General features: G+C 40.3%; 3 protein-coding genes across 3 annotated transcripts; 1 reads left to right on the top strand and 2 right to left on the bottom strand.

The window, feature by feature from the left end:
* Positions 1-2,308: 2,308 nt before the first annotated feature.
* LOC129094136 (flavin-containing monooxygenase 3-like) lies at positions 2,309-3,874 on the bottom strand. The gene is made up of 3 exons (XM_054602172.1): positions 3,855-3,874; positions 2,610-2,862; positions 2,309-2,485 (listed from the first exon to the last, which is right to left on the bottom strand). Exons 2-3 carry the CDS (start codon positions 2,811-2,813, stop codon positions 2,336-2,338), a joined length of 354 nt encoding a protein of 117 aa, XP_054458147.1. The 5' UTR covers positions 2,814-2,862; positions 3,855-3,874; the 3' UTR covers positions 2,309-2,335.
* Positions 3,875-4,116: 242 nt separating this feature from the next.
* Positions 4,117-13,455, bottom strand: plpp6 (phospholipid phosphatase 6). Its single transcript, XM_054602170.1, has 2 exons — positions 12,951-13,455; positions 4,117-8,399 (listed from the first exon to the last, which is right to left on the bottom strand). Exons 1-2 carry the CDS (start codon positions 13,453-13,455, stop codon positions 8,032-8,034), a joined length of 873 nt encoding a protein of 290 aa, XP_054458145.1. The 3' UTR covers positions 4,117-8,031.
* Positions 13,456-14,885: 1,430 nt separating this feature from the next.
* Positions 14,886-22,513, top strand: prdx6 (peroxiredoxin 6). Its single transcript, XM_054602486.1, has 5 exons — positions 14,886-15,061; positions 17,390-17,546; positions 20,639-20,782; positions 21,240-21,386; positions 22,179-22,513. The coding sequence occupies exons 1-5, from the start codon at positions 14,970-14,972 to the stop codon at positions 22,302-22,304; spliced, it is 666 nt and encodes a 221-aa protein (XP_054458461.1). The 5' UTR covers positions 14,886-14,969; the 3' UTR covers positions 22,305-22,513.
* The last annotated feature ends 453 nt before the right edge of the window (positions 22,514-22,966 follow it).

Below are 22,966 nucleotides of genomic sequence, written 5' to 3'. Positions count from 1 at the left end.
TAAGACTACTTATAATAACAGCAGCAATTATTACAGTAGAATTATAATTATGAAAATAGGGATAGTAATGTGATTAATAATAATAATCGAAGTAGCAGTGGGTGTCAGTCGGCTCACAGCAGGAGGCACGACTACGGTCCAGGTACCACAACGATTCATGGAAACCTGCAGAGCGAGAAAGCAAAAGGGCTTCAGGGTGGAAGTAAAGCTAAAATGCTTAATGGTACAGGTAATAGTAATAGTAATGTGACTAGTAATAATAATGGTGGTAGCAGTCGGTGTCAGCAGGGCCGTAGCAGGATGCACGACCACGGTCCATAGAAGCCTGCGAAGCGAGAAAGCACAAAGACTCCAGGGTACAAGCAAGTCAATAAGCGTAATAGTACAGGCAATAATAATGGTAATTGACTAATAATGATAGTGGTAGTAGTAGTGGGTGTCAGCAGGGCCTCAGTAGGTGGCACGATGACAGTCCAAATATAACCCCGATTCCTGGGAACCTGCGAGGCGAGAAAGCACAAGAACTCCGGCTAACGTACTCTGACACAGCCAGGTTTCAGTAAGACAAAATAAATCAATATGATTATCTGATATTAAATCATTTACAAGTACACCCTTAGATGACAGAGATCTAATATTTAAGAGTCCACATTTAATTGTCCTGTTTTGATGCACTGTTGCATTGGTTGCCTTAACTTTTATTAAGTTATTTTGTATAACTCCTCTTCTGTTCACTTTAAATAATTGAAGTGGCCGTGGGGCAGACACAGTCTCTATAGGGTTTTGGGTGGGTAACTGGGTGGGTAACTGCTCCAAAGGAAGCGCAGAGAAGTGTGAAAGACTGCGACTCTGCTTCTGCTTCCTGGTCTGAACTCATGGATTAGGTCCACTAATGGACTGGGTCAGATTTCTAGAGATGAGATCCGCTCCATCCAAAGTAGGATGAATGCCGTCTCTCCTAATCAGACCAGGTTTTCCCCAGAAAGTATGCCAATTGTCTACGAAGCCCACATTGTTTGCAGGACACCACCTCGACAGCCAGCGGCGGAATGATGACATGCGGCTATGCATGTCATCATTGACCAGATTAGGGAGAGGGCCAGAGAATACTACGGAGTCCGACATTGTCTTTGCGTACGAACACACCGATTCCACGTTCAATTTAGTGACCTCCGAGCGACGTAATCGGGTGTCATTACCGCCGACGTGAATAACAATCGTACTGTATTTACGTTTAGCCTTAGCCAGCAGTTTCAAATGGGATTCTATGTCGCCCGCTCTGGCCCCGGGGATGCAGTTAACTATGGCCCCTGTCTTCGCTAACTTCACGTTTCTCAGAATGGAGCTGCCGATCACCAGAGCTGGTTTCTCAGCGGGCGTGTCGCTGAGCGGGGAGAACCGGTTCCAGGATATTTAAAGTGTTGGTGACATCTGTGTCACCAACACTTTAAATATCCTGGAACCGGTTTGAACCGGTAGGGTGACTGTCCGAAGGAAGCATAGTTCCATGTCGAAGCACACGGGTCACCACCAACCACCTCACGTTTCTAACCGGTTCAAAACAGTTTAACTGGTTTAAACCGGTTCCAGGATATTTAAAGTGTTGGTGACATCTGTGTCACCGTGGGTTCTTATGGGTTAAAACAGGTCTCGAACATTGTAAGTCTAGTATTTTAAAGCATTTTCATCTTGATTAAGGCCTATTTTTTTTATTAATATATGCCTAGACATATATTATTATATTTCAATGGGCCTGGACAAACAATGACAGTCAGGTGAGATGTTCAATGGTTTATTCAAACAGGAAAAGCAGTCTTTTAAACTTTACTGTGACTTACAGCTACATATATATATAAATAAATGGCACCATTACATTCATTGGAAGGCAGATGTCTTTTATGGTAGATATCTCCAAAACTAGACAACTCAAACCAAAACAATCTAGATTTATACATAGCACTACAGGAGGAAAAGTATGTGTTTTTGAATCTGGGGTGAACTGTCTCTTTAAGTTCCAATGTAGTGCAGGTAAAGGTACTTTAAGGGTGTGCAGGTGCGAGATATGAGGATCCTATCTTATGCTTGAAGTCAATGTTGATTTTTCAATAGTTAACAATGACTGCAAAGAAGGGATATTATTTGTGTTTACCTGTGCTGACACACAATGTAAACCATGTCCTCTAAAACACACTTTAATAATGTAAAAATAAGTTGCATATTAATATCACTTATATTTGGTTTGCGTGTTTGAAACACGCAAACCAAATATAAGTGATATTAATATGCAACTTATAAACACACGGTGTTTCAAATCTTCAGCTCAAACGCAGCATGTTCAGACTTTTTGTGGACGGAGGTTGGACAGCAGGGTGGGGATGGCGGTCGGATGGCGCAGATGGATGTAGTAGACGGCAGCTCCTCCAGCCATGACGGTCAGACTCAGCTTAATCAGACGGCCGGCGACTGACGCCTCTTCTGGTTCCAGCTGGAAGAGACGGGAGGGAAAAGGTTATGTTGAGGTTTGACTCAGGGTTGTGACTCAGGGACTGGTTCATTATCCAGTTATTTCATTTCATATAAGGCTAATAGAATGTAGAAACATTTCAGACCTTTCTTGTCTTTAAGGGCTGAAGCATGCGGTCAAACTGGGTGAAGATTGCTCCGCGGGCTCCCTCCCATTTCCCAGGACCCATCAGGCGGTACTGGTATGCTGTGACTGGTCCCCACAGGACCCTCTTAAACAGCGGGTAGTCCGTGAAGAAGAGCCAGAGGAGACTGGGCCGCACGCCAACCTCTCCTGCTATTTCATCCATGTAGGAAACAAAATCCACCTGCAGCGGCGTCAACTTCGACACAATGTAGCTGTGGATACATCAGACATTTAACAAGTGGCTTTAACAGGTTAAAAGTACAAAAATGGGTCAAATTTATAGTTGTGATGTGAAAGCAGCGGTTCATAGCCATAGTATCAATCTGTGGCCTGCAAGATGCACTTCAAGCCACGCCCCCTTCAAATGTTTCATCTGTTTCTAATTGTGCCATTCAACCTGTGATTAATGAATTTATTTCTGCACATGATAAAATTAAAATGATACATTTAAAATTGAATTTTAAAACAGTGATGTGCACTCCACTGGTTATTTTATATAACTGGATAGAGCATGTATTGTCCTGCTCTGAAACCTGCAACCTGAATGCATCTTTGTGTGTTGGATCTATTTTTAAAACCGTTTGCCAAGACTTAAATGTAAAAAACATGCTGATGCTGTATAGACTACGGCTTTCATTGTGTTTGCGTGCTTGCAGGAATAAAGCTGTCGCATTTCCAGCACATTTAAAATGCTCCAGTTGAAGAAAAGGTGTAGATCAGATATCATAAGGTCTTTGCACTAGCTCCCACTCCAATTTGCATTGGATTATAGAATAAAGCAAAATTATTGAACTTTTATGCACAGATTTATCGATACCTAAACTCTGGTTCTGTTGTAAACCATTCTTAGTTCAAAGAGGTAGAAGGAGGAGCAGATCTCACTTATTTCAGAGCAATGAAACTTTAAACCAACTATTTGAGATGTCATTTTCAAAGCCAAAGCTGTGCAATGTGTGCAAAGATTCAGTGTTGTGATTGTATCAGTGGAAAATATGCAGAGAAAACAAATATGCATATTTTGCACCTCGGAAACATAATTTTTTTTGTTTGATTCACAGTCATTTTGCAGTTTAATTATTATAATAATATGCAAATAAATAGGCCACATAAAACATCTCACTAAATATTACCAACTTAATAAAAAAAATGACCAGAATTCTGCAGTAAAATATAGTAGAACGACACGTGTAGCAGCTCTTCTTACCTTGATCCTTGGGTGTTGGATTCTTGTGAAAGTCAAATGATGAGCATCACCTCAGCAAATACATTTAAAGAGGCGGTTACAAAATACGTAGTCTTTTCTTTTTCTGCCCTAAAAAGGCAACTACCAGGTTACATTTTATTCACCTCCAGTGGGATTGATTTTGACTAAAGTTCAATTTGTGTTTTAGGATTAAAATAAAGCGGATTGACTTTGAAAAGAGCTGATGAGTAACTAGCTGTACGCTGATCCATGAACACGAGACGCTTTTCAGATTCGTTCCCCAATTTAATGAAAAATCATTACAATCAAATCATTCAAAAACAAAACCCCCTCAGGGAATATTGAGCAGCACATTCAAATCTACTGAACATTAATTATCACAGTGTAATCACATGACCATACAGGCATATTTACATATATATTAAGAATAAGGTCTAGAAAGGAAACACACAATAGCATTTATAGCATATCGCAGGCAAAACTGATTGCAGTGAAATATATATATATATTGCAGCTGGCTTCATGTTTGAGAATGTGCAAGAACAGATGTGACTTTTGCTGACAATCTTTGATCGATGAATTAACAAACGAGGTGAAGTAAACAGGTGACTCGTGGAATGTGCTGAATCTCTTTCTTTTTTTTTGATAATTCTTAAAATGATGCCAAACTTCTGCAAACTTTCTTCTGCAACTATATGAATGTCAACATGTAAAACAACAACAAAAATCAATCATAACAAAAATTATAATTTGGTCACAAAGTTCACTGTCCAGCATATTAAGATTTTGACAGAAGGCTAATAAAAAAAAATGTATTAAATAAAATGGAAGCTACCACCACCTCAATGGCCTGTCCTCTTATGACCCGCACTGGGAAGATCATGAGTCATTTATTGATTTATTGCAGAGAGAGAGAGAGAGCGCAGTATGTAGCGCCAATGAGTCTGGAATGGGGCAAGAGGCTGTTAAATGACGTTCATTCTTAAGAAAAACGGTTCAACAATAGCTCATACATTTACAGAGAAAGCATAGGTCCACATGTCTCATCGTAGTCTTACTCAATAGACAAATTATAACCACCAACAAACATAAACTAGGGTGCACTTGTTCTGGTTTCTGGCAGTGCCAAGATGCGAGTTCACAGCGAGCAAACCGAACCAGCTGTTGTGCAAAATATTAAATAATGTGCGGACAGAGAGGTTGTGTCAACACCAACCAACAGAGCAATTTATGACATCTGACAATTAAGACAGGATTTATGACGTGTATGTGAGCTAATTTTCATGTTTCGTTGCAAATAAACAAAAATATAATGGGATAAATGACGTATCTGCCCAAAAGAGTCAGATTAACTCTTCACTTTTAAGGGCACATATCAGTTTACCACACACATTCTACATGCTGTGCCGACAAAGAGCTTACGCAACGGTCCCTCATCAGCGTTGGAACATCTTGACCAGTTCAGTCAAAGGCTCACTTCATCATCAAATATTAACTGTGGGTCAAGTTCTGCAAAACTTGGCTGTTATTTCCTTTACAGATTTATTGCCTTTCTGAATCTTTAACTGAGAATTTGTGGACAATTTTGAAACATTTAAAGATTTAAAGTCAGGGGAAAAAAAAAAAAAAAAAAATCAACCCACAGAGCCATGTGATATCACGTAAACTATATGGTGAGAATGTTCTTTACATTCACAAAGATTTTCACTAAAGTCAGATATGACGGTGTGTCTGGCGCCGATGGGTAATGACGTGCTAAGTGACGCTTTCTGGTAAAACTTCGTTCAAAAATGTAGAACTAAATGAATAAACGTAGTCTATCGTAGTCTGAGAGACTAGAACTATTACAGTACGTGCAAAGACGGTGTCTTCAGTTGTGTTTTCACAGTGTAGAATTTAAACAAGCTCTCAGGTGATAGAAAACAACCCACATGGATCCATATGGTATTATTTTAAAGTGCCCCTTATCCATATATCTTCATCTGACTGTAAGAGCCAATAAGAGTTAATCAATGGATTCATAACTGTTGATGTAAATTAAAAAAACCTTTAAAAAGGTAGAACGTCTCAGTACTTCCAAATCTGCTTGGATTGGAACTGAATAGGAGGGGTCATGACCTTAACTATACATCTATGATATAAAGCTGCCAAAAAATATTTCAAACCTATTTTGAAATAATTTAGATTGACAGCAAATGTAGTGTCATTAAAGGCTTAGTTTTGTAATGTGACTGAAAAGTACGGAAGCCCTGAGAGGCAAGTAAAAAATAATTCTGGTGATCCACTTTCTAAGTCTGTTTTCTGTGCTGTGTTTTACGACTGAAAAGCAGGTGAAGAAAAGGTTTTGCAAGGGTAATGGGCAGTTACTTACATTTTTTTCCATCTGTGAAACAGAGAAGAAAAAGTTTTGGTAGGTTCATTTGTTGTAATACAAATGTTGGCCACATGGGGCTAAAGTGCACCACTACCCTGTGTTCTAAACTGGATTAAACAAATTCATGTTTATTCCAGGCGAGTTTGGATTTCTCCATGCACTCTAAACACAAGGGACATTCATTGTTTGTTAGAAAATTCCTTTTGCTCATAAATGTATTTTTAAATGGTGCTAATCTGCAGTTTAAAACGCTTTTAGTCCTATTTCCAACATGGGATAGTGGTTCACTTCCTCTTGTGGCCGAAATGAGCATTACAACAACAAACACTGAAAAACTTATTTTTTTTTCAGATAAATGTTTTTTTTAAAGAACTTAAAAAACATTATCCTGGCAAATAACATTATTTTTTCCTGTTCTTAAGTCATAAACAGAAAACTATTTAGATCATACTTAAAAAATGGATCACAACATTTATTTTTCTCACTTGCCTGTCTTCCCCTCAACGTAGAGACCCAACCATGTAATGTACATTTAGTCTCTGTGACTGAATATGGAGCGTATAGGTCTGGAGGTAAACGGGAGCATGAACTGTAAACTGCTTTGGGGGTAAATCATGCATCAGGATCAGCTCTAAGAAAGTGTCCTGAAGAAAGAGGGCAGGTGAGGACAGGTGGGCTCGGCCCTCGGGGGACACTTTGACCCTAAACAAGGAATTTCATCGGGTTTGTTGGTAGAACAGCATCGGATACGTTCCCACTGATTTGGCTTTACTCTCACATCACAGTATTTCATATTTTGTTGACTTCTTACAGCTGCTTGCTTCTGCATTAAATGAATACAGTTTGGTTGATGAAAAAAAATGGGCTATGGACGTTCTTTTTTCCAAAGACAGAGATTCATGTTAATAATTAAATCTCTTCTCTGTTGTGTGAAAGTATAGGGTATATCTAAAGCCTTGGCTGACGTAGAACCGTGAGGAGGAAACAGTTGGATCTTTAAAACGCTGTGCAGCTTTCTCCTCACGGAAAATATGACATTCTTAAAACTCCTCAAAGTTCTCCGCGCATCAGCTTCTGCGTAGTTAGAACATGTTGGATGTGGATGGTTAGAAGAAAAACTCACCCCACCAAGGGAAGATTTTGAGGCATAAATCATGCTTAAAACAGATCCATACGGCTTTTGAAATAAGCACTGCCTTAGAAACATTTCCTGTGAATCGGGCCAGTAGAGGGAGTGAAGTAGCCTCAGGAAGGAATCAGGATGAACCCGTCTCTCCTGGTTCTATTCTGAATCAAAGTGCTGTAATATTTATAGCTGACAGGCTAGTCATGACGGCTGAAAGGCTTTTGAAGTTAAAGCACAATGAATGTGTAAACTCGTACAAATATAATCCCTTACAATCACCACTTATGACCCACTAGAAGTTTGCCTCCAAGCGACTGCGTGTCACATCGTGAACACGCATCCAAGAGAAGAAGATATGGAAATGGAGTACTCGGCAAATATAGTGAGGTTAAAACACCAAGCAGGCAAAGCTCGTTGGAAAAACTAGAGTGAATCCAAGCACTGTAACCCTCGTTGAGCCAATTTTGAATTCAATTTACAAACCGCAACCGACCAATCCAACTCAATGTGCCTGTGAGTGTCAGATAACAGCAGAACGAAGCTGTGTTTGATGGAGCTCTCTTCTCTAGTAAGAAGACAATTTCTCTGATATATTCGTCTAAAAGACAAAAGATGTGCAGGTGCGCTAACAATCAAGATTCAAACGGCTGCGTCTCGTCCTCCTTCGATCCTTAACATTAAGCCGACTGTCCCATCAGCCCTTGCAGGGTTTGAGCCGAGAGCCACAACATCTCCACCAGGTTGTACTGGAAGTAGCCCATCCAGAACCCGAACATCACGTCAGTCACGTTGTGCCTGCCCAGCATCACCCGGCTCAGCCCCACCAGACCGGCCCACAGCAGGACCAGGACCCTCAGCGGGGCGGCCAGCACCAGGTGAGCCAGCAGGAAGCGCCCGCACATGGCGGCGCGGGTGGCGTGGCCTGAAGGGAAGGAGAAGCGGTCCACGGAGAAGGTGGCGAACATGTCCATGCGGTTGTGTGCTGGCCGACGCCGACGCACCACGGCCTTAACGATGCCGACCAGGATCAGGTCCAACAGCAGGCCTGGAGGGGGGGAAGGGGGAGATGTAGTCAGATTAACACAAAGGCCATTTAAAGACAAATGTATGACAGCTGATTTAAATATCAAGAGACATAAAGAGAGGGAATAACAGTGGAGGTCTGGAAATGTTTCCGTCCTAAAATGCATGGGGATGGGGATGTGATGGATGCTGCATCGACGCAGTGACAGAACATAATCATAAGTTTGGTTACATTTCAGCTCAGTGAGTCTTTACTGTGTTGTGCTGTCAATTACTGTCTGTCGCACATGTTTCTCTCCTCTGATCTGTGTTTCACCGAGGGCGGAGCTTAGAAAAGAAGGTGCGTGCAGGGAGAAATTCAACCATGCTGTTGTTTTTTTTCAGAGGAGGCAGTGACTTAAAACAATTAACAGAAAAGAGCTATTAATTAGGAAAAGACTGGTAACCGCTAGGCTAATTCATGCAGTATAAAATACCATTGGCATTCATATTTTTGTAGATTACAGCACACTTGTTATGCACAGAACAACCATTATTTGTCTATGTGTGTATGTATGTTTTTGTAATGTTTATGTACTGAGGTGGCTCACAGAGATACTGGTATTGAAAAGATGCAGCTTTTTATATTAAATATAGTTGTAGTCTTATTTTTGAACACTCTTTAAAAAAAGAGTTCAGATTTATCCGACTGCATGATTCATGTGCAGTAGTATGGAAACCTGAAAATGCAATACATTGATGTGTATTGAGAATTGTGGACCAATCAAATCGTGAGGCCAGTCAAGATTCACACCTCTAAATAACAGCTGTTGTCTTTTACGTCTCAACAACAGAAACATAGACGGCGTCGTACGCAATATGATGTCACCTTTTAGCTTAGCGTCTTTCACTGGGATGAAATACACAAACCAGAAACGAGCTATAAAACGTCATTTGTGGTGAAGAAAAAGAGCAATTTATATCAACAGCTTGTTTATGAAAAGGCAGTCGTTCACTTTGGCCGAGTCTTTAATAAAAAGAGATGTTTTATTAGCAGTTGCTTTATGTTCTCCAGGGCTGCAGTGCTGAAACATTAATGAAATATCCAGGTGGCATCGAGCCAACTGCTGCCAGGAGTCAGATGAAAGGATTTCATCAAAAATGAATACGCAACGGGACATTTCATACATTATTGAAAACAGTATTTTACAACAGGTTCAAATATGACTCAGCCAGTAAAAATCAAGGCTGGAACGATCCGTTTCGTGATGCATACGGAAAATGCTGCATTTTTGCTGCATCCAACTAATAAGCAGCCATAAAGAAGAGGAACTGAGGTTTATCATCAATATAATGAGGAGATTTGAGAACATAAAGCAACAAGCTGCTTTGTTAAAAATTCCATTTCTGACATCACATTTGCTCGGGCCCGAGGTTGCATCTTCAGACTGATTGTTTTATCCAAACAACAATTAAACACTCATATATTTAATTAAGAATGAATAAAATAGAGAAAAAGTATCAAATCCACACATTTGAGAAGCTGACGCACTGACTGACTGTTTCACCTTTTTGTTAAATGACTTAAAATTGGATCAACCATCAGAATTGTTGTCAACAACTTATTGCTGGGCTCAAAGATAACTACTAAAACTGGTTGCCAACACATCAGCTTTTGGTTGCCGAAACTGAGAATATGGTTGCCATTATTAGTCATTAAGATACTACGCAATTACACGTCATGTTTTAAGTTGCACATTTGGCTGTTTACTCTCCCTATGTTTTACATGTTAAAAGTGGCAACCAAGGGCCCGGGAATTGGCTGCCAATTTTTTTAAGATGGTTGAAGATGGCAATCCTTACTGCAGAGCTTTGAATTGATTTACAGACACACGGTTCTAGTTCTAGCTCATACTGCAAAGCATTCCAACGGTAAACACATCTCTGACAAACCAAAGAGAAAGTGTTCTTCACAGCTTCATGCATATCATATATAAAGACAGACGTGCCTCTACCTGCTGTCTGTCACTTTAACAACCCGACACCAATAGAAAAACATTCATGAACCCGGTCAAAGAGAAGACAAACAAATCAAAAGTTCACATCAGGCAAAACTGAGGCCAAGCTGGTTGTGTAAGCTGACAGACATAAATATGGAATATTATATAGGAGACAAGTTATAACTAGAGATGAGGAGAGGAAACTGTAATCACAGGTGGCTTAAAGCCAGAGAGAACAACAGACGCCAAGTCTCCAACAGCGAACAGGAATAACACGAGTCAAAAGTTCACATCAGGTGATTATTGTGGGTTTGTGTTACTGGGTAAAACGACCTCTGTAAATAAGAAGGGACACACAAATCCTCTCACTTTAACAAGAGACAGATCTTGATGTACAGAGTGGATGCACTTTGTGGGTTTTTTGGCATTCAGCATGCATTTAATTCCCTATAGATTTTTACTGGCTGTTAACCAATGCAATCCAACTAAAAGCTGCATTACCTCTATAAATCAACCTACAATCCAAAAACAAGCCATGTCTCTGATTAAACGCCGCTTCAGCTTAACTCAGAGGGAGAACATCCTTATGTGACAAGACAGCGAAAAAGACATGATGATTTTGATACTTCGATACTCACAAGTTACTCATTTGGTATCGATTCCTTTAAAAATATAGCAATGATAAAAATATCTAAATACAAACACGGGTGGCTGAATCACTTCCAAACATTTTCACCACTTTTGTAAAAAGCTTTTGCACAAAACAGTCCTGCTATATTTGTCTGGCTCACGTCACATGACCGTGGAAACAAGCACACAGCCGCACGTGTCCACAACGAACAAGTGATGGAATGACAGAGAGGAGATGTAGAAATAAATAAAAAATACTGGAAGATTTGTGACCACCTAAAGTCATAAGGGGGATTATTATTACGGTTTTTTTACACTTTTACGCAAACATTTTTAGCTTACTCATATTTTCTTTAGCATTAAATAAGTTATTAGTGGCTAGTAAGTGTCATGTGATTTGCCTTTAAGTATAATGATTTTAGTATTATTGTTTTTCTAAATGACCATTATATTGAAAAATCACATCTGATCAGTATCATTCAAATTGTAACAAAAAGTATTGGTATCGAATAGAGTGTAAAAACGTTGGTATTTCCACACACTGGTCGACACTTTGCTTTTCTAGAAACTTTAAACATATTTCCCTCCAGTGGTCTTAAGGGGTCAAGACTCCAGAGACACTTGTAGAATAAAGTACAACACTGTTTCTTTCCCTGATTGTAGGTATTAGACTCGTGACCTTTCCCTGGAGTTTTGACCTCTTCAGACTTGGACACCTTGTAAGTAGGTGAAGCTGTGACTAGACACCCTGACTCTGCTCCTCCTGGTGGTTTCACACAGTACCAGTCAGACGTGCTTAAGGCCAGAATGAACAACAGTTGTGTTCATGGAAGGGGAGGAAAATGGGTCAAAATATTAACATAAATAGTCATGGGAGGAGGAATCACCTGGAGGAGGAAGAGGAGGAGGTGTGGATGGGAGGGGAGGAGGTGTACATGGGAGGGGAGGAAGGTGTGCATGGGGTGTGGTGCATGGATGGAGGGGAGGTGTGCATGGAAGGGGTGTGCAGGTGTGGATGGAAGGGGAGGAGGTGTGCATGGAAGGGGAGGAGGAGGAGGTGTGCATGGGAGGGTGCATGGGAGGAGGTGTGGATGGAAGGGGAGGAGGTGTGCATGGGAGGGGAGGAGGTGTGCATGGGAGGGGAGGAGGAGGATGGGAAGGGAGGAGGAGGTGTGCAGGAGGTGTGGATGGGAGGGGAGGAGGTGTGGGATGGAAGGGGAGGAGGAGGTGTGGATGGAAGAGGAGGAGGTGTGGATGGAAGAGGAGGAGGTGTGGATAGAGGTGTGCATGGAAGGGGAGGAGGAGGAGGAGGTGTGCATGGAAGGGGAGGAGGTGTGCATGGGAGGGGAGGAGGTGTGCATGGGATGGGAGGAAGGGGAGGAGGTGTGGAAGGAAGAGGAGGAGGTGTGCATGGAGGTGTGCATGGAAGGGGAGGAGGTGTGCATGGAAGGGGAGGAGGTGTGCATGGGAGGAGGAGGAGGTGTGCATGGGAGGAGGTGGAGGAGGAAAGGGAGGAGGATGTGCATGGAAGGGGAGGAGGTGTGCATGGAAGGGGAGGAGGTGTGCATGGAAGGGGAGGAGGTGGATGGAGGGAGGGAGGAGGTGTGCATGGAAGGGGAGGAGGGTGTGCATGGGAGGGGAGGAGGTGTGGATGGAAGGGAGGAGGAGGAGGTGTGCATGGGTGTGCATGGGGAGGAGGTGTGCATGGGAGGAGGAGGAGGTGTGGATGGAGGTGTGGTGTGCATGGGGGGGAGGAGGAGTGGATGGAGGTGTGCATGGAAGGAGGTGGAGGAGGAGGTGGATGGAGGTGTGCATGGAGGTGTGCATGGGAGGAGGAGGTGGAGGAGGCCTGGAGGTGTGCATGGGAGGAGGAGGTGGGAGGTGTGAGGGTGAGGAGCTGGAGGATGCGTGTGACCCCTCCGCCCGGCCCAGCGGCCCCTAACACAATCATCATCATCAGTTACCCAGCAGCAGGTTCAGCATCACCTCCTGCCCCGCCGCGCTGTCGCTCTTGTACAGGCAGTATGCGCTGCCGGCCAGCCAGGGGATCCCGTGCCCGGACACCTCGATCAGCTTCATCAGCGGCCGCACGCTGCCCCACGACGAGTCCTCGCACGCACACACCCCGAGCCGCTTGGACATCCACAGGTCGATGGCGAGGAGCGAGCTGAGCGCCACCCGGACGAAGGACGGGTTGAGCCGGATCCCGTCGTCCTCCTCCGGCGGCGGCTGGGGGGCCGAGCCCGTGGAGGAGGACGAGCCGGAGCCACGACGCCGAGTGGGGCTCTCCGACACCCGCAGCCGGGCGGTGGTGGGGTCGGAGCCCTGCCGCTGGAGGAGGAGGAGCGGCGGCGGCGGCGGAGAGGAGCGGCACAGCGGCTTCGTCAGCGACATGAACTCGTAGCGGCCATTGCTGCCGCCGAGCACGGGGCTCCCGCGACCCGGGGTCTTAGCTTTAGGAGACGGCATCGTGAGAGGGGACGTCCCGGTGGATGACCCGCAGTGGTGATCGTCTGTTATCTGCAGTGCTGTGCGGGTCGTCGCTGCTTTTAATTCACATCACGTCCTGACACATTGAGCTGAATCGCCATCTTGAATCGCAAAGCTTCCTGGGTAATTGTGTTTATTTATTTTTTTTTTATTTTCTTTTTATTATTTATTTTCTTATTATTTATTTTCTTTTTATAATTTAGTTTCTTTTTATAATTTAGTTTATTTTTATAATTTAGTTTATTTTTTTTATAATTATAAACTTTTTGTAATTTATTTTCTGTTGTTTTTCAGCTTTTTTTTTGCTGTAAGCCCATAAATCCTAATAACAGTAATTGTTTTTATTATTTATTTTCATAATTTATTTTCTTTTTATAATTTTTTTCTTTTTAAAGCCATTTTTTTTTTGCTGTAACATTTCCCTTCATACATAAATTTATTTTAATTTTATAATTTAGTTTATTTTTATTTTAGTTTATTTATTTAATTTTTTTCTTTTTTTTCATTTTATTTTTTTTGCTGTATTTTTATAAATCCTAATAACAATAATTATTTTTTTTTTTTATTTTCTTTTTATTTTATTTTCTTTTTATAATTTATTTTCTGTTTTATAATTTATTTTCTTTTTTTTATTTTCTGTTTTTAAAGCCCTGCCCACTTCCGGGTCCATTTTTTGCTGTAACATTTCCCTTCATACATCATAATAACAGTAATTATTTTAATTATTTATTTTCTTTTTATAATTTATTTTCTTTTTATAATTTATTTTATTTTTGTAATTTATAAACTTTTATCATTCATTTTCTGCTGTTTTTCCAGCTTTTAAAGCCCCGCCCACTTCCGGGTCCATTCATGAAACGCTGAGCAGAATCGCCATCTTGAATCGCAAAGCTTCCTGGGTAATTGTGTTTTTCAATGGGACCGGTTTTCTTGCTGTAACATTTCCCTTCACACATCCTAATAACACTAATATACTGTTTATAATTTATTTTCTTTTTATAATTTATAAACGTTTTATATTTTCTGTTATTTTTCAGCTTTTAAAGTGCTTATAATTGTATTGTTGTTTCAATAAAGTTATAAAACAAACCCTCGTATCTGATTGGTCGATGAATAAATCCCCGCCCACTTCCAGGTCCAAAATCGCCATCTTGAATCGCAAAGCTACCTGGGTAATTGTGTTTTTCAATGGGACCTGCTTCTTTAGAATATTTCCAAGCTACAACATTTCCCTTCACACATCCTAATAACACTAACATACTGTTTATAATTCATTTTCTATTATTACCTTTCAGCTTTTAAAGTGTTTGTAAATGTATTGTTGTTTCAATAAAGTTATACAACAAACCCTCGTATCTGATTGGTCGATGAGCTCTACGTCACGCAAACAAACCCCGCCCACTTCCGGGTTCTCTCACGCTGCGCTGGTCACGCTGCAGACAGACACACAGACCGTGTTTTCTCGTGTCTGAGCTGCGGAGAACAGACCCAACATGCCTGGACTTCTTCTGGGAGACGAGTTCCCAAACTTCGAGGCCGACACCACCATCGGCCGCATCAAGTTCCACGATTTCCTGGGCAGTTCGTGAGTGTGCAGGCATCCCCTATAATAATAATAATAATAAATAATAATAATAACTTTATTTATAAAGCACCTTTTTAAAAACAAAGTGCTTCGACAGACAAGGCAGCAAAACAATGCATAAGAAGAAAATGTGTTAACTCTGAGTTTATTATGGATTATGTTTATTAACAGTGCAACAATTGATTGATCCAGTTGTGTGCATATTGTCAGACTGAGAAGCTTAAACTCCAATCTCAGTACTTTTATTCTGATTCCATAAACTAAGACATGTGATTTTTCTTTTGTTGCATAGATCACTTGACCGTGATGCAACATCTGCTGGCTGACACAGAGAGGGTTACACAAGCATGACTGTGTATTATTATTATTATTATTATTATTATTATTATTATTATTATTATTATTATTATTATTATATTCCTTTATTGATCCCCATGGGGGAAATTCGGGTGTTGCAGCAGCTCAACTACATAGAAACAGATAATAAATACACATATTATACAATAAAATAAAAATAGAATAAAAATAAGAATAAATATAAAAATGTACAGCATGTTGACAGACTGTGGTCTCTGCTGTTGTTATACAGTCTGATGGCAGTGTCGGGCTCTATAATGATTAAACACCATGCATGTTATGTAATACACTTGCATGGATCAGAGAAATAGCCTCCCTAGCTGCAGACTAAAACTAATGTGCATTTTTCCAGTCATTCTCTCCGGCCCAGCTCATTAGTGAGGTGTGAGCACTATTAGGACAAGGCCTGCATTGTTGGTGCTGTATGTGAACTTGGAACTGTGCCTCGGTGCCCCTGTCCCCTTTGACATCCAGCCCTTTTAGCCCTTTCTTTTGGTAAAAGGATACTGTTGCATGCATTACAATCTCACACACACACACACACACACACACACACACACACACACACACACACACACACATGCATTGGATGTATGCAGACTGTATTACACTCCCAACAACTTGCTGGAATTGTAATACTTTTCACACGTACTTGTTCTAAACTAGAGGGTTAACAAACTCTTTCTAAGAATAATCAAAAAAAATTGTTTGACGTGCAATCTTCTATTTTATACAGTACCAGTCAAAAGTTTGGACACACCTTCTCATTCAACTACTTTGAAGAATGTAAAATATAAAACATATTCTGGTTTGTTGAGCATTTGTTTGTTTACCACATAATTCCATATGTGTTCCTTCATAGTTTGGATGTCTTCAATATTAATCTACAATGTAGAGAAAAATAAAAATAAAGAAAAACCATTGAATGAGAAGGTGTGTCCAAACTTTTGACTGGTACTGTATGTTTCAGGATTTATTTCCTTATCCTGAGGTTGTGCACGTGGTGGAGGAGGCGGGTACGGTGTAGCAACTGTTTAACTCGCCCTAATTCCCAAACAGATATAATCTGTGGGATCTATACACACCCAGTTAGACTAACTGCCTGATGTTTAATAATAATAATAATAATAATAATAATAATAATAATAATAATAATGAAGATTGTTTTAAAATACAAACTTAACAGTTTCACTCTTCCTCTCAATGTATCTCAGGTTTTTGTTTCTTTTCCCACTTTGACAGTTTTGGAGAGTCCCTATCTAATCAAGGCATCTAGTCAGGTGATCACTTTGCCTGTGAGGAACAAAGCTTTTACAGTTTCCTCCACCCTCGTGTGAAAGCATGTTCCAAAACATTGAAAAAGGAAATCTACATGCATCATGTGAGGCAGTAAAACTCATGTGATTAACAGGGGAATTATCCTTTTAAAAAGAAAAAAGTGTTTTTGCAGGAAAACTTCCCAACCGTCTGACCCTTCAGCCTCTTCATTGCACATTTTGAGTGAGCACACAGCTGGATTGTGAGCTCTGGTCGGCCAGATTCACAGACACCTGTTGCTTCAATCTGTGGCTGGAATTCCCTCGACTGGGACTCAATGTTCTCTCTCTGTCTTTTTTTATAGCCATTTCTTTTTTTTCTGTTGTCTCAACTCCATGTGTTCCTGATGGGAAACATGAAGACTTGCATGCAAAACTACAACAGACACAAATACAGAATACGCATTAGACGGAGCAGATGTGTATGTTATGTAATGTGCATTGCATACATTTTAAACTCTGGTTGACCTTCAGTCTACTTCATTCAGTTCGGTTACTTGAACTTTGAGCTTTATGCAAGTTCTGAGTTTTGGATGACAGTGACCCTATTTTCTTTTTCTTCCAAATACAGTTTTTTTGACTTTGAGCTTTCTGATCCAGAAAATGCTGAATCGAGCCCAGGCCTTACTGCTTGTATGTGTGTTTTCCTCTGTAGATGGGGTATCCTGTTCTCCCACCCAAAGGACTTCACCCCCGTCTGCACCACCGAGCTCGCCTGTGCCGCCAAGGTCAGCGATGAGTTCAAGAAACGCGGCGTGAAGATGATCGCCTTGTCCATAGACAGTGTGGAGGATCACCACAACTGGAGCAAGGTTAGGGATGCACTCACACGTTCCTCTACCTTTTTTTAATTATGATATACAGTGGATATAAAAAGTCTACACACCCCTGTTAAAATGCCATGTTTTTGTGATGTAAATAAATGAGACCAAGTTAAATCATGTCAGAACTTTTTCCACCATTAACGTGACCTATAACGTGAACAATTCAATTGAAAAACAAACTGAAATCTTTTAGGGGAAAAAATAAAAAATAAAAAAGTAAAATAATGTGGTTGCATAAGTGTGCACACCCTCTTATAACTGGGGATGTGGATGTGTTCAGAATTAACCAATCACATTCAAACTCATGTTAAATAGTAGTCAGTACACACCTGCCATCATTTAAAGTGACTCTGATTAATCCCAAATAAAGTTCAGCTGTTCTAGTAGGATTTTCCTGACATTTTCTTAGTTGCATCTTACAGCAAAAGCCATGGTAGCATCAGAGGTACCTCATTGTTGAAAGGTATCAGTCAGGAGAAGGGTACAAAATAATTTCCAAGGCATTAGATATACCATGGAACACAGTGAAGACAGTCATCATCAAGTGGAGAAAATATGGCACAACAGTGACATTACCAAGAACTGGACGTCCCTCCAAAATTGATGAAAAGACGAGAAGAAAACTGGTCAGGGAGGCTTCCAAGAGGCCTACAGCAACATTAAAGGAGCTGCAGGAATTTCTGGCAAGTACTGGCTGTGTACTACATGTGACAACAATCTCCCGTATTCTTCATATGTTTGGGCTATGGGGTAGGGTGGCAAGACGGAAGCCTTTTCTTACCAAGAAAAACATCCAAGCCCGGCTAAATTTTGCCAAAACTTACATGAAGTCTCCCAAAAGCATGTGGGAATATGTGCTATGGTCTGATGAAACCAAGGTTGAACTTTTTGGCCATAATTCCAAAAGGTATGTTTGGCGCAAAAACAACACTGCACATCACCCAAAGAACACCACACCCACAGTGAAGCATGGTGGTGGCAGCATCATGCTTCGGGGCTGCTTTTCTTCAGCTGGAACCGGGGCCTTAGTCAGGGTGGAGGGAATTATGAACAGTTCCAAATACCAGTCAATTTTGGCACAAAACCTTCAGGCTTCCGTTAGAAAGCTGAAGATGAAGAGGAATTTCACCTTTCAGCACGACAACGACCCAAAGCATACATCCAAATCAACAAAAGCATGGCTTCACCAGAAGAAGATTAAAGTTTTGGAATGGCCCAGCCAGAGCCCAGACCTGAATCCAACTGAACATCTGTGGGGTGATCTGCAGAGGGCTGTGAACAGGAGATGCCCTCGCAATCTGACAGATTTGGAGCTCTTTTGCAAAGAAGAGTGGGCAAATATTGCCACGTCAAGATGTGCCATGCTAATAGACTCCTACCCAAAAAGACTGAGTGCTGTAATAAAATCAAAAGGTGCTTCAACAAAGTATTAGTTGAAGGGTGTTCATATTTATGCAACCAGGTTATTGTAAGTTTTTTATTTTTTATTTTTCCCCCTAAAAGATTTCAGTTTGTTTTTTAATTGAATTGTTCACGTTATAGGTCACATTAAAGGTGGAAAAAGTTTGGACATGATATCTTTGTCTCGTTTTTTTACATCACAAAAAACCTGGCATTTTAACAGGGGTGTGTAGACTTTTTATATCCACTGTATATATATATACAACACGTACTTTCATTGCATAAGATTGATAAGATAAGATAAGATAATCCTTTATTAGTCCCGCAGCGGGGACATTTGCAGGCTTACAGCAGCATAGAGTAAAGTGCACACAAGAGACATAGTAGAAGAAGACAAGATAAAAATGAAAATAAAAAAAAGTATTATAAATAAGCAATAAAAAACAGTAGAAAATCAACAATAACTGAAATATTATATTTACAGACAGAAAAAACTATTTTATGATTTTATGATGCTTTAAAGCTTAGAAGTGGGTTTTTTAGTTAGCTAGAAACAGGAGTGTCTTAAGTCCCTGCTTGCTGTCCTGTTATCTGAATTCAAAGTCAAATTTTGACCAAAATCAAACTCATTTAGTGTCTTTTTCTCTAAATGTTCAGCAAGTATTCACTAAACATCCTAGGGATAAGTAGCTGACAGACTCTGTATGTCAGAGTTAAAAGAAACGCCAAAGATAAACATGGGCAACTTAAGGAAGTAGGAAGTAATTCACAAAGCACTTTAGCTCTAAACGTTAGTCTGGAGGCCATGTGCTGGAGTTCATGAACTTTTTAAATTAAAGCAACAAATCAAATCGAAACAATCCAGTAACATGGAGATGACCGTTTTCACAACTATTCACTACACTGCAAAGGAAAACTGCAGTTTGCTGTGCTGATGAATTATTTGTTTAACAACATGTACATTATGTAATCACCAATCAATCTATTTTTTTTTTATGTAAATGTTTTGATAATTTAATTAACTTTTTAATGAAACCAATGACATTTTTTTTATTAAAGATTTTTTAAAAATAACATTCAATTAAATGTATTTGAATAAAATTAATTCTAATGCAATGTTTAATTATATTTTAATTTGTATGTTTAATTTATTGTTTTTGTAACTTATTTAATATTATAACTTTAGATTTAAATGATTATATAATGTATTTTAATCACATTTTATATAACTTGGTGTAGTTATTTTTTATTTAGATTCAATTGAATTAAATGTTTTATTTAATTAATTTAAACTTTATTTCTTTAAATTAATTACATGTATAATTCAATTTCTTACATTACAGCAAAGCCAGTGATTGGTTGTAGAGGGAACCGTGTGTTTTTTTATTTAACAACAGTAACATGACCCTGCTTCCCTGCTAAAAAAACCTGAAAACTGCTTTTTGAAAGAAACGTCTTCTCCTTTGACCTTGCAGATTATAGTTTTATTAACATCTGTGACATAACAGTGTTCACGCTACAATCATAGTTTCAGAGCTCTTATTGGAGTTAAAGATTAAAGGTCACTGGTCACTCATCAAACCTGTGCTGTAGTGATGGAGACGTCTGTCATAACGCAGAGAATGATTAACTTGGGATGAAGATGTACGTGCGTTAACAAAGGTCTCCTCCCTCTGTAGGATGTGATGGCATACAACAGTTCTGCAGAAACTTCTCTGCCGTTCCCCATCATCGCTGACGACAAGAGAGTGCTGTCCGTCCAGCTCGGCATGCTGGACCCCGATGAGAGAGACAAGGATGGGATGCCCCTCACCGCCCGCTGCGTAAGAGACCTGTCCTCAGTGCTGGACATGCTTTTTATTGTCTCAATACAAAAAGAAATGCCAAGACCACATCATGATCCAAAATGAACAGATTCCAAATAGCGGTGAAATTCGTATTTTACCGCCCAAAAAAAAAATAGGGCAGGAAAGGTTTTTTTATGCAGAATGTTTTGGTCCTTATAGTCAAATTTTGTTGCAGCTGAGCATTACATCCTTTGGCTGGGAGTCAGTCAAATCAGAGCAAACTTATAAAGTGTTTGCGTCTAAAAAAGCTGTCTTTTGGAGCTTTGGTTAGCTGAATGTAAATGAAATCCTCATGTAGTACACAGAAATCTAAATTCCTCTTTGTTTCCCAGTATTACAAATTGTTTTTGTTTGTGACTTTGTCACCATATTTAAATAAAAGAAGCATATTCTGGTTGCTTTGTTGACCCTGTGACATCTTACCCCACTCCAGGTCTTTGTGATTGGCCCAGACAAGAAGCTGAAGCTGTCCATCCTCTACCCGGCGACCACAGGGAGGAACTTTGACGAGCTGCTCCGAGTCATCGACTCTCTGCAGCTCACTGCGCAGAAGAAGGTGGCCACACCTGTCGACTGGAAGGTAAGCTGTTAAACCCTGTTTTTTCACCTGGAGATGTGAACAATTCCTTAACTTTCTTCTTGTTCCAGCTTTATTTTTAGCGTACAGATATGAGAGGGGTTACATTCCTCTCGTATTACTCTTGGCACGAAAGCAAATGAGCGTATTTCCCAAAAATGTGTTTTATGTCTTTAAGTTTCGGCAGGGACTCCGGCCTTTCCGTTCCTCCTGTCAGAACAGTTTTAAAACAGTCTTACAGACACTTGAAATAACAATCTGAGCCTGTCGGTGACAAAAAACAGCACTTTTAGTGGACGTATATTGACGGTGAGGAGTTGCTGCACCAGATTACAATTCAGCAGTCTCCTTCAATTCTGGAAAAATGGAAAAAATTCTTGTCCTCATTAGTAACTTAGACACAAAATCATTGGAAAATATAGTTCAGGTTGAAAAACATTGAAGTTACCCATCAATACGACATCAATGATGATCCAATTACAGAAAAAAAATCTACATTTTTACATTTAATTAATTTAGAAACTTTTGTGTAAAGTTAAAACAAGTGCATTCCATCTCCATAAGAGCAACAGCAACTAGATATCATTTAAATACTGTCAGTGAATGACTTCGAAACAAACTATTGAAGTGTCCATGTGACTTTATTTTTGTGGAAACTGAGGAAAAGTACCAAAAACCACATGACACAGGAGTCATATGAGGCTGCTGCATAATCATCATCAAAGCAACGCTTCCTCTATGACTGTGATCAAAACAAGATTCCTGGTCCTGACCACGCTTTCCTGTCTGTTTCAGCCCGGTCAGAAGGTCATGGTCATCCCTTCCCTCTCTGAGGCTGAAGCCGCTGCTCTCTTCCCCAACGGTGTGACCACCCAAGAGGTGCCTTCTGGGAAGAAGTACTTGCGCTTCACCCAGCCCTGAAGAGAAACTACATTCATCTGTAGTTTACAGCTCTTTTTGAAAAATAGAAATCTTTGAAATGCTAATTCTCATGTAGAGAACTGACCAAAAGCGTTGGATGCATTTATCTGGTTTGGTGACTAGAGTGATGCAACAAACCAGGAATATTTGTAGTTTAAGTCAACTCTGCCTTGTTTACGTCAATAAACCCACTTTTCACACATGTCCTCTGAGTCTGTTCACTCTTAACAGCCTACTGTACCACTAGGTGTCCTTCTACAACCTAAACTAGAAATATCACCTTGCTGCTTTCGCTGCAGTACCATCTTCTACCAATAGGTGGCGGTACATGCACAATGAATGATCCACTTACGTCTCACCCTGAAAGCAATTAGGGTGAAAGCACCAATCTGTCCTAAACAGTTGCAGACATGGGGAGTGGTTCCACATGTAGTGAAATTACTAGTTTATTTACATTTCCATTCATTATGAAAAGAGGATCGACCACATCAAGCTTATCTGCTTCCAGCAATGTTTCTCAAAGCGCTCCGTGAGGTTTTACAAAACGTTCTGGTCCTTTTACTCTGTGTTTACACTTTTCTTTTCTTTTTTTTTATCGTTTTGCCAACTCAGCATTTCAGGCTAATGCCCTGGCTGTCTAAATGTCCTAATGCAAAATGGAT

This window comes from Anoplopoma fimbria, chromosome 8, assembly GCF_027596085.1.
Source record: "Anoplopoma fimbria isolate UVic2021 breed Golden Eagle Sablefish chromosome 8, Afim_UVic_2022, whole genome shotgun sequence".
In the NCBI taxonomy this organism is placed as follows: Eukaryota; Metazoa; Chordata; class Actinopteri; order Perciformes; family Anoplopomatidae; genus Anoplopoma; species Anoplopoma fimbria.
This window is presented reverse-complemented; position numbering and strand designations above follow the sequence as displayed.